Source organism: Pimephales promelas, chromosome 20, assembly GCF_988280905.1.
Source record: "Pimephales promelas chromosome 20, fPimPro1.hap1.1, whole genome shotgun sequence".
Classification (NCBI taxonomy): Eukaryota; Metazoa; Chordata; class Actinopteri; order Cypriniformes; family Leuciscidae; genus Pimephales; species Pimephales promelas.
In genome coordinates, this window is record NC_142788.1 from 13,072,373 (window position 1) to 13,084,107 (window position 11,735).

Consider the following 11,735-nt stretch of genomic DNA (forward strand, 5'->3'; position numbering starts at 1 on the left):
GACTCTTGCGCAGTTGCTATGTGACCACAAAAAAATAAAATAAAAAAGAAAATAAATAGTTACACTTGTGTTGACCCCAAATGGGGGGGGGGGGTATGGTACAATTTATAAATCAGCCACAATGCAGAAAAAACGTATGGGGTGACACTCAAAAAAATTGAGAGTGTAAGAGACTGTAGTAAAATGAATGGAAAAACTGACAACATTTCAAACAAAAATGATCAAAATCTTGACAAAAAGTGGTCTTTGAGAATGTTCGAATATATTCAAATCCACAACCTAATAAAATGACGTTTTTCACAACTATAGAATGTACAAACCTCTTTACAGTTATATAATAATCTAGGGTTTTTGCTCCCACCAGATTACAATAATCTGCCTTCAAGTGGATTGTCTCTATTTAAACATGAAATACAGCTTTCAGGGGGTCTCATTAAATTATTGCATAAATATTAATTAGGAACATAACATCCTCTCAAAATACAAAAGGAAAAATATTAAACAAAAATATGTTATTTCAGATGTTCGGTCACATCACAACACAACACAAGTATGACTCCTTGATGAACAATAGCAGAGGGTTAAATGATTTGGTGAATAAAGCGTTTTGGTACCTAAACATAAATAAATTAAACTCTCAGGTCATAGTTTAGTATAGTTGAATAAGTATAAGTTGTTAGTATAAGTTGTTGTGGAGATGGGATAAAATGAGTAAAAATGTATAGGATATTATCTAGAGGTTATAAATTGTGGCAGTTAATCTTTCTCTCAGAAGACGAGTTGAGTTCATCCACAATAACAATCTTAAGTGTTTCATTTTCCACTATCGGGGAGAGTGAAGAAGCCTCAGTACATGTACAAATTCAAGACCCACTTCATCTCCATCTTCACACAGTAATCCCTCGATGTGCTTTCTGTGAAATTATGCCCACAAAGTGGAGATAATGATGAGTGTCAGGTCTACTTCCAAGACTCCTAAATTCCCAAAGGATGTCCACTGAGTATTGCATGTAAAGTCAGTGTGAAACACAGAAACAAGTGGACATATAGAGAAAACATGTGGGTGCCACGCAGACATCCTTCCGAAATCTGCAGAGTTGTCTAAAGAATTCACTTGTTACCGTGGACCAGATGAGGAAAGGGTGTTCCAGGAACTATAACACGTAGAGGAATGCAGGGTATGTTTTGCTCCACATCTGGTAAAAATCCAAAACCTGTACCAAGTTAGGTGCCCGGTTTGATGCTGATCATTAGTCCTATCACAGAGGCTCATGATGGGAGGAGAAGCCAGCGCTTTTACCCAGGTGTACGTCCCCGCAATCTTCTCTCTGGCACATTCTGTGTTCTTGATAATTCAAAACAGAACCATACAGTATCACACACTGAATAATAATGGAATCAGACATTCAGAATGAGCTATGATTTTCTTTAGAATCTGAGAATTTATCAATCTATTGTTTTTTTTAACGCAGCTTATTAAATTGAGTGATTATGAATTAGATTTAAAAAAGACAAAGACAAAGCATTGTTGATGTGTAAATGTGAGTGATCATTTCCATTGTCTGACATGAGAAGTTTAGAAGGATTTTTTTTATGAATGTCATGTGACTGTCATTTTTTTAATCAACTGAATGTGTCATTCGCTGAATAAAAGTATTATCACGTATTATCGGTAGTATCACGTTTTCCCACAAAAGGTTTAAACAGCACAATATTGATAATAATAATAATAATAAAACATGTTTTTTGAGCAGTAAATCATCATATTAGAATGATTTCTGAAGGATCATGTGACACGAGCTACGTTTACATGGACACAATCGGATTGAAATCAATACGATTGATGAATCCGATCAATGTGTTTACATGAATGATAAACAAAGTGATCGGGTTGATGTGCGTGTTTATATGTCACAAGATTCAAATCGGAATTGATTTTTTGACATGCGCACACTGCACGAATATGCCACTGTTCACGCATAAGCGTAACTATTCTCCCCTATTGGTTCTGTATTTGTTTTAAACAACAGACTTTTTTATCCGTCTTTTTAATTTTTATCCGTCTCTGGTCATGATTTGGAGACGATGAGCATGAACCGTTTTGCCGTGCTGATTATCACGCAGTAAAAGCCCGCGCCCAAAAGTCGTGTGTGGATGAGAATGTAAAACAAGCACTGGTGGGACGTTGTCCTGCTTCACTTCACAGACATGGAGTGAAATGAGAATTTTTTAATAACGGAACATTATTCAACAGGAAGAACAGCTCATTCCGTGCGTCATACGTCATTACGCTATTTCAACGTCATTGCACATGCGCAGTCCTTTTAGTGTTTACATGTTCTCTCACTCGGATTACAAAAGGAGTAAACCACCCCTTTCAACCCGATCGAAATTCTAGTCGGATCGAGCTCAATCGGATCGATTAAGGTGTTTACATGAAGGTTTTTTAGTCCGATTGAGCCGTGAATTCGATTAAAAGGGTCCATGTAAACGCAGCTACTGAAGACTGAAGTAATGATGCTGAAAATGTAGTTCCCTTTGGAGGGAACTCAAACTGTGCCGAATGACACTTTGGGGGGAATGCCCCTCAGCGTAGCGCCTCTGAAACTAAGCCAATCTCTAAGAGAAACTCTTCATGGGGCTCGCAAATAGATCTGTCTGAGGATCCTGAGGCTGCTGAGGCACCTTCTCAGGATTCCTCGGGCAGTTTGGATGTTCTCGAGCCTCGCGTGGAAGCAAGGACCCGATGGTTGAGCTGTCTGCCTTTGAGGAGGTAGATGCGCTCATCATCGAGGGTGGGGATTTTGGGGGTGACTCGCCACCCCATGTCCCCACATATGAGGAGCTGGTGGAGGTTGTCTCTCGTGCTGTGGCCCGTCTTAAAATCAGTTGACCACATGAGAAGCAGGAAGCGCATACTAAGAGCAAGTTGGACGAGCGCTTCCTGCAGCACAAAGAGCAACCTTATCACTGGGGCTTACCGTTTTTTCCCGACTTAGTCGTAGAACAGACCAGATTCCTCTCGTGTTCAACCCAATCCTTAATTATAGTAACATCTTGGGGGCACGAGAAAACGGTTATGGGATGATGCCACGGATGGAACAGCCATTCGCTAATTATTTATCCCCTGAATCGGTGTCATCCCTGAAAGCCCCGGTGCTGCCCACTAAACCTTGTAGGGATACATCTTCATTAGTGGGCAGGGCTTATATGGCTGCAGGTCGGGCTGGTGCGAGCCTTCACACCATGGTGCTGCTCCAGGCGTACCAGGCTGACCTTCTTAAAGATATCGATGAGGGAAAGGGCCCAACTCCCGAAGACATTGCGGAGTTGAGGAAGGCCGCTGACCTGTCTCTCCGAGTCACCAACGAGACGGCTCGTGCAATCGGCCGCTCCATTGCAGCGATGGTGGTCTTGGAGAGACATTTATGGTTAAATCTGTTGGCCATCAAGGAGAAGGACAGCGCTTTCCTCCTTGATGTCCCAATTTCGCCTTCTGGCCTGTTCGGTGACGCTGTAAATACCGTTGTTGACAGGTTTCAGGAGGCGAAGAAACAATTGGCGACCTTCAAAAAATATCTCCCTCGCCGCTCGAAGTCTAAGAAGTCTGCCCCCAGTGGGCAGCCAGAGTCATCCACCAGCTCCTCCGCCTACAGACAGGCCCAAAAAGAGAGCGTCTCGTCTAGAACCCCCCCCCCCCCCCGAGAATCATTTTCGGTCCAGCCCTGCCGGAAATACGCTTCAGGGGGTCGAGAACGAATAATACCCAAAGCCAGGGTCGAGAGCCTGGTTCCCTTGGTAAAATATTTAGATGCATGGAAAAATCTGACGAATATTTACCCTTGGGCCCTGCGCACCATTCAAAATGGGTACAGGCTGCAGTTCGGTTTCCGCCCACCCAGATTCAACGGGGTAGTCTGGACTGTAGGCGACCCAGTGCAGGGTCGGTATTGGAACAGGAAGTAAACTCCCTGCTGGAAAAGGAGGCTATAGAACGTATTCCTCCACTAGACAGGGAGTCCAGGTTTTACAGCCGCAACTTCATAGTTCCCAAGAAGGATGGGGGGGGGGGGGGGGTAGCGCCTGATAATAGATCTCAGGCACCTGAACCATTCTCTGAGATTCAGGTTCAAGATGCTCACTATTCCCACGATCGTGAGTCAAATTCAATCCGAGGATTGGTTTGTCATGATAGATCTAAAGGACGCATACGCAATCGGAGATTGGCTTAGTTTCATTCATGCTTCAGAGGTGCTACACAAAGTGTCATTCGATGCAGTTATCGTTTCCTTCTCAGGGAACAAGGGTTACAGTCGTAACCCGAGGACACTTTGCATCACAGAAATAAATTACGTTTTAAAATGTAATACAGTATAAAACAGTTATTTGAATAGTTGACAGTAGTACTGTTATTATTAGTTATGTATACCTTGCATGACAGAAGTTGTAGCACTGGGCATCCTTGTGGTCAGCACATGTGCAGCGATGAAGCGCCACCGCTACTGTCCCAGTGGAGCGTCTCAGTCGCTGAGGGCTGCGGTAACTTGACATGCCATAGGGAACTGTGCGTCTGTAGACACCAAAACAGAACAGACACAAACTCTTGTTTTTACTATATATTATATCCTTTCCTATGATCAAATGTTTTCATCAAATAATTACACATTAACAAAAGTTAGTGTTTCTTCGCACACTATTAATAATTTCCTTAATTAAAATTTTAAGTATAATCTAATAGGCTGTACAAGTTATTTCAACTTAAATTATATTAAACTGACAAAAAAACAAAAATGATGAGTTTAATTTTATATAACATTAAAAAGTTGAAATGTAAAAAAACTAATTTTCATGCCTTATTGATCAAATATTTTTCTTTCTTTTTTAAAGAAAGAAAAAAAAAGAATAATCAATAATTGTAGACTGTAAAAAAAGACTGTCGCTATCCTCTTTTCTTGTCTACTGCCACTAGATGTCAAACGCTGGGTTCCTCTTTATTTCGACGGTCCACTTTAGACATTCTATATAAGTAATTTTGCAACATGTAAACTAACTCTCATTACAGTATTAGTAAACTGTATAGCCAGTTAGGTCAGGGTTATGTGATATAGGTTCATGTAATTGTAAAGTAACTTATAGTTAGTAGAATGTCTATTAGGGAACCATCATAATAAAAGTGTTAGCCGATATAAAACAGAGTCTAATGCTTTAATGACTAATAGTTATGTACTTGCAAAGTTTCTTATAGTCAGCAGAATGTCTATTGCCAACAACAATAATAATACTGGCATAAATTAGGGGATTCTTTAGCGCATTTAAATATGGTTGTTGTTCCAAATGCTGTCCAGTGTGTACATGACCTTTATGTTCAGTATGTTACACATGAAATGTGCTTTAATTTCCCTTCAGTTCTTTTTTTTTTGTTGTGCTTTTTACACTAAATTAAAAACTTTTTTCTTTGTCATTAAAAAAATGAGTGACAACACATAATCAGAATAGTCTCACTCAGTTGGACTGATGCTGAAGAGGTACGGTATTGCTTTGGAGACAACGGGCGGCCTGGTAAATCGAGTTGAAATTTAGTTTTAATAGTGTATAAATGCTATGAGAACACAGGCAGAAAAGTCGAGCCAGAACATAAACAATCATGCCAAAAAGATTATTAAAATATAAATCTCATCACACATGGCACAAACTGTGCTGAGTTCATCCACCCTGGCATAACACACAGATGAACACACGAACACACACACACACACACACACACACACACACACACACACACACACACTGTGTCCAGTCATATAAAGTCAAGTCCGTAAATGTGCTAATTTTGGATTTCACAGTGCTTTAACCAAGTTTCAAGAATATATCATTCAAAGGGGATATATTGCTATATTGATCGTCAACGAGTGGATCTCTGATCTAGTGTGAGTGAGTGGAGGCAGGGCTCATTTGCATATTCATAGAATTGTGTATACTAAATGAGGCAAGGGTCGGGTGTAGAGTTACATTCAATCTATTTTAAGACATGAAGAGTAGTTTTACTCTCCGATTTTTTAAAAGTTTTTCAGTTAATGACTAAAGTGGAACTTTAAATCTAGTGGGTTTGTTGTCTCGTGTCTCAAATCCAATGATGCTGGTAGTGATGATTCTCTCAGACCAATCAGTGATCTACATGGTATTTTACAGTATTTTAAAGGGACAGGTCATCAAAATGCAGTCCTGTCATCATTTACTCACCCTCATGCCCTTTCGAACCTGTATGACTCTCTTTCTTAAGAGCACAATACAGGTATTTTGGTAACCAAAAAGTTTTGATTGACTTCCATTGTATGAAAAAAAAAAAAACAATAATAACAAAACGATTTTCATCTTTAATGTTCACTGAAGCAAGAAAGTCATATAGTAGAAAAATACCTTCCGATACTTTGTATGTTTTTAATATTGTACAAGCACTCAAAGAAACTAAAAGGAAAGAAACCTGTTGCACCCAAAACAAAGCTGGAGTCACATTGTTGGAGATAAACCTTAAGAGACTGCCTCTAGTGATGAAGACAATGAGTTGGAACAACGGCCAAAAATCGTTCAGCAGCTTCATCTGGGAAAGCTTCCATGCACTTTATATGAGCTTCTCTCTGATCTCCAGCCACTCTCTTTAGTCCTCTCTTTCTGAACGCATGCTTCTCATCTCACATCAGAAGTGTTTGTTCTCATGTTGACCATTTGGTTTCAGTCTGGAGCCAGGGGTCCGAGCAGATTCCTGAAAGACTGCCTGTGAATTTTCATGGTGAGTGATGGGTCTCGAATAGCTCAACATTAGTCGGAAAAACTACTAAAAGTCCTGTGGCGATCCCTCCTGTATTTGGCTAAAAACTGTAGCGATAACTCACTCTTGACTGCGAGCTGTAACCATATGATATGGTTTAATCATGTGTTTGTCGTCTATGAGATTAAATAGAGAGTATTAGGTATTGTGTATCATATGATTCCTTTTTTAATCCTTTTAGCTATTTTGGTATTCGGGCCACTATAGCCAATCGGGCAGAGAAGCAGGGTTTATTTTGAATTAAATATAATGGTTTGTGCTGGCCATTAAAAGTAATGTTATTCAAACTTAAATTTTTGAGCACCATGTACATCAGCACCATGGACAGTAGCCGTCACCATGGAAACACAGTCACATCAAAATGTGCATGCGCTAAGTGTTGCAGAAAACTAGAAATTTAGTTTAGGCGTCTATATTTTGAAGTGTAAACATTATTAAGGCAATGACACAATCTTGTCAGACAGGTTCAACTAAATATTTATGAAAATAATAAAATTAATTTCAGTCATGGATGAATTGTAAATAATATAAAATAATATTATATTATATAGACATATTTAGTATAGAGTTAATGTAATTAGTAAAAAATATAGTACTTTTAACAGTACATTTTAGCAGCTTAACGAAATAATTTCAGGGGTTGTACTGTACATGTTTTTATCCTCAAACCCCTTAATAATCCAAGCTGAATTACGAAATACTCAGTGTTCTTACTGTAAAAAATAATCATGATTTTAATGGTAAAAGACTGTTAAAATGATACAGTGCAAAACTGTTAATTGGTTAACTGAAAGTTTCAATAAACAGTAAATCTCATGGTACATTTAATGTAATTTTACTGTAAAATACCGTTAAATTTACAATTTTTGAAATTGAAAAAGTCATTGAATAATTTACAGTGAAAAAAACGTAAATTGAGATTCCCATAATTCCCTGCGTGACACCACATTTTGTGTATTTTTGTTGAAATAAATAACTGTTCCTCATTGTTTTCTTGTTTTTTTTCTAATCAGTTATGTACATTAGGGTTTTATGTTACATTTAATGTTGTTAAATTAATGTTTATTGCAATTTTTATTTTTATTTCATGTGTGTAACCATGATGGTGTTTAATGTTTGTGTGAATGTCACTGTGCAGCTTCTTGAAGTATAAATCTTCTTGTGGAAGAGCTACTTGTGATGAGCCTTGATTGATCATGTGACTCATCACTGCTGTGATGATTATAGGTTGTCAGTGTATTACAATAGTACAAAATGGTTGGTAAATTAACATTATATAACATAATGAAATATGGTTTATTACTGTAAATTTTACGTTAAGTCTGTAAAGCCAATAACGTTGCTACCGTATTTTTGACAGTAAAGTTCTGGCAACCACAACCACAAAATCACGGTTTTATTCTTTACAGTGTTGGTCCAATAATGAATAAGAATAAAGAAAGAACAACCATATCCAATTATTACTTTTAAATAGTCCTGTGCTCCTGAACATAAAGGTCACTCTACGCTATCTCACGACCAATTCGTACGAATTCGTAAGAGTGATTAAAAAGTGGCCAATTTGTACTAATTCATACGACCTCACTCGTACGAATTTGTACGATTTGTCAGGGGTAGGTCATTCGTACGAATTCATACGAATTGGCCAATTCGTAAAATATGTACGATTTAGCAAAAACGTACTAATTCGTACAAGTGAGGTTGTACGAAATGTTACGAATTAGCCACCTCGTAAAATTCGTACGAATTCATCAAGCTACAGGCCTGAACAAAAGACTTCCAAAATGGATTCTTCAGCATGACTGAGAATCCTTGACTTAATCTCTGGCATTACAATGTATTAATCCCAGGGGTTAATTTTGTTGAGACCTACACTCTCAGAAAAAAAGGTACAAAAGCTGTCACTGGGGCTGTACCTTTTCAAAATGTACACTTTTGTACCTTAAGGGTGTATATTGGTACCTTAATGGTACATATTAGCACCTAAAATGAACATATCAACACTTAAACTGTACATATTAGTACCTGAAATGTATATATCAGCACCTATTAGCACCTAAAATGTACATATAAACACTTAAAAAGTACATATTAGTACATGAAATGTACATATTAGCACCAAAAATTTACATATTAGCACATAAAATGTATATATTAGCACATCAAATGTACATATTAACACCTAAAATGTACATATCAACACTTAAAATGTACATATTAGCACCTGAAATGTACATATTAGCACATAAAATGTATATATTAGCACATAAAACGTATAAATTAGTACCTAAAATGGACAAAAGTGTACCTTTTGAAAAGTATACAGCCCCAGTGACAGCTTTCGTACCTTTTTTCTGAGAGTTTACCTACGCTATCTCACGACCAATTCGTACGAATTCATACGAGTGATTAAAAAGTGGCTAATTCGTACTAATTCATTCGACCTCACTCGTATGAATTTGTACGATTTGTCCAAATCCACGTGATGGGTAGGTTTAGGGGCGGGGTCAGGGGTAGGTCATTCGTACGAATTCATACGAATTGGCCAATTCCTAAAATATGTACGATTTAGCAAAAATCATACGAATTCGTACGAGTGACGTCGTACGAATTGTTACGAATTAGCCACCCAATAATACTACCTTCAGATGAGTGAATGTATGTGTCTGCAGAATGTTCAGAATAAAAAAAAATAATAAAAAAAATGTGTGTGTGTATATTGTAACCTAATATGTAGCTAACACATGTTATAGTGTACAACATTCATTGGTTTGTTTGAAAGAGACTAATGAGCTAAAGTAAATAATTGAGCAAAATATTGATTAATATACTGTATAAGATTTGGTGAAATACACTTTTGTGACACTTATGTAAACATTTCAGTCATCAATGGCAAAAGATCTTCTGTATTATTTATGTCAGTGCTTTCATTGATGATAATGTAAATGTACTCACTGTGGGGTGTTGATCCAGATGATGCCCAAGTGACAGTAATAAACACATTCCCTGTCCTTAAAGGAGTAGCAGGTGCAGCGCTTGGATCTTGTGTGTGTGTGTGAAGCTGAAATGAGCTCTGCTTCTGTCTGCTGATGTAAAATATTGTTCGGATCATCAGACAAGTCTTGAAATGAGTGCAGGTCTCCTGTGCGGGACAATGATAAACTGTTAATTTGAACAATATTGCATCATTATTAATAATGTGTGTGCCATTCTTGCTCTGTAATAATAATTATTACAGAGCAAGAATGGCACACACACACACACACACACACACACACACACACACACACACACACACACACACACACACACACACACACACTGGGTTGATATATAAAACACATTAATATAACACATTTAGCATCATTTGGGACTATGATTCATTTTGTGACTTTTTTTTTATAATTCCCATTATTCTCAATAAGCGTTTCCCATTAGATTATAATGTACTGTATAAAACTGTATAAACACTAAAATTGTAACACTTTAATTTAAGGTGACATAATTACACGCTATACATTTAGGCTACTTGTCAATAACAGTAAATTATGATGCATAATTATAAGTAACTAACCCTAAACCAAACCATAACCGTAACTAACATGTAGTTAATTAATATTACTTACTTATTTGAGTTAGTACAATGTAACTACGTCACCCTAAAATAAAGCGTAACCTAAAATTGTAATTTAAATACCGGTAAGTATAAAACATAACAACAAACACTACCATGGTGCAAAAATTAACATTGGTTAATACAACAATGAGCAATACATTCGTTACAGTAATACGTTAGTTAATTTGTACATGTCCATTAACAGTACAACTTTTAATTTTAATAATGTATTAGTAAATGTTGAAATTAACATTAACTACAATTATTAAATGCTTTAGAAGCATGTTTCATTTTTTCTTTAATATAGCCTACTTAAACTAATGTTAATAAATAAGTAACCTTGTTGTAAAATGTAAACATGTTTTCCATATTAGTAGACCTATTGCTATAGCATTACAGTACATTATTGAGGAACCGTTTTCATAATAATTTTAACATCATGTAAAAATAATTTACATCAAAATAATATCACAATGCAAAAGGCATAATCATCCAGAAATAAACTTTAATTTGGTCACTTCGGTTTAATTTGGTTTAACTCAATTGTAGTAGAATATTGACAGTTTTTTTTTAGATTCACCCTGATTCACCATATAACAACCAGTGACGAGGACAATTAAGTTAAGTTAAAACTAAAACCCGTAAACAATTTTACAAAAATAGGCTATAAATTTAGGCATTAGGCCATTCATGTAAAACTCAGCGGTTCAGAATAGCACTTACCCACGGTGAAAATGTTTAACAAACTCAAAATTAACAAAAGAGCATCAGGAAACAGTTTAGCCATTTTTCCAGCGTCCTTAGTTAATTGTGGAAAAAGTTGTCAGGCGCGGTTATCCGAGTTTGTAAATGAAAACAAGTCCATTTCAGTGCAGAGAGCAATTCTGAGCATCATCCTCATCATCTCTGAAAAATCTCTGGTGTTAAGCAAAATGCGATTTTTTTTTTTTTTTTTTTTTAAATCTTGCCTACCTACTGGATTTATAGCGCGCGCTGACACCACCCACCGGTGAGCGCACGCGCGCTCAAACACACACGCACACAAACGTGTTGCCTATAATTTCAGAGGAGCGACTGATGCTATGAAACATGACAGCATGATATTAAAAGTAGCGCACTTCGTATAGATCCCTTTACATTTCCTTATTTGAGTATAGATAGCCTATATGGTACACGTTATTTGCACATATGCTAGCCACTTCAGGAATTTTAGCAGCTAATCTTTCCCACCGTTGAGGAATTTGCTCATGTTGATGTAGCCCTAGTCCTAACCAAGGCCATTATTTATTATTT

At 37.1% G+C, this 11,735-nt stretch overlaps 1 protein-coding gene across 2 annotated transcripts; it reads right to left on the bottom strand.

Moving 5' to 3' along the window:
• Positions 1-1,003: 1,003 nt before the first annotated feature.
• edn3b (endothelin 3b) lies at positions 1,004-11,349 on the bottom strand. Of its 2 annotated transcripts, none has more exons than XM_039652994.2 (4): positions 11,166-11,349; positions 9,782-9,968; positions 4,430-4,570; positions 1,004-1,345 (listed from the first exon to the last, which is right to left on the bottom strand). In XM_039652994.2, exons 1-4 carry the CDS (start codon positions 11,227-11,229, stop codon positions 1,297-1,299), a joined length of 441 nt encoding a protein of 146 aa, XP_039508928.2. In that variant the 5' UTR covers positions 11,230-11,349; the 3' UTR covers positions 1,004-1,296. The 2 variants fall into 2 exon arrangements, with proteins under 2 accessions (XP_039508928.2, XP_088980554.1); XM_089124428.1 differs by having other exon boundaries at positions 9,782-9,988; positions 11,162-11,349.
• Between the last annotated feature and the right edge of the window lie 386 nt (positions 11,350-11,735).

Bases quoted from the DNA above. Each gene is read 5' to 3' on its own strand.
- edn3b (XM_089124428.1), bottom strand. From the start codon at position 11,229: ATGGCTAAACTGTTTCCTGATGCTCTTTTGTTAATTTTGAGTTTGTTA. The intron at 4,571-9,781 runs GTGAGTACATTT...TGGTGTCTACAG, and splicing joins ATCTGGATCAACACCCCACA to ACGCACAGTTCCCTATGGCA. The intron at 1,346-4,429 runs GTATACATAACT...TGAATTATCAAG, and splicing joins TACAACTTCTGTCATGCAAG to AACACAGAATGTGCCAGAGA.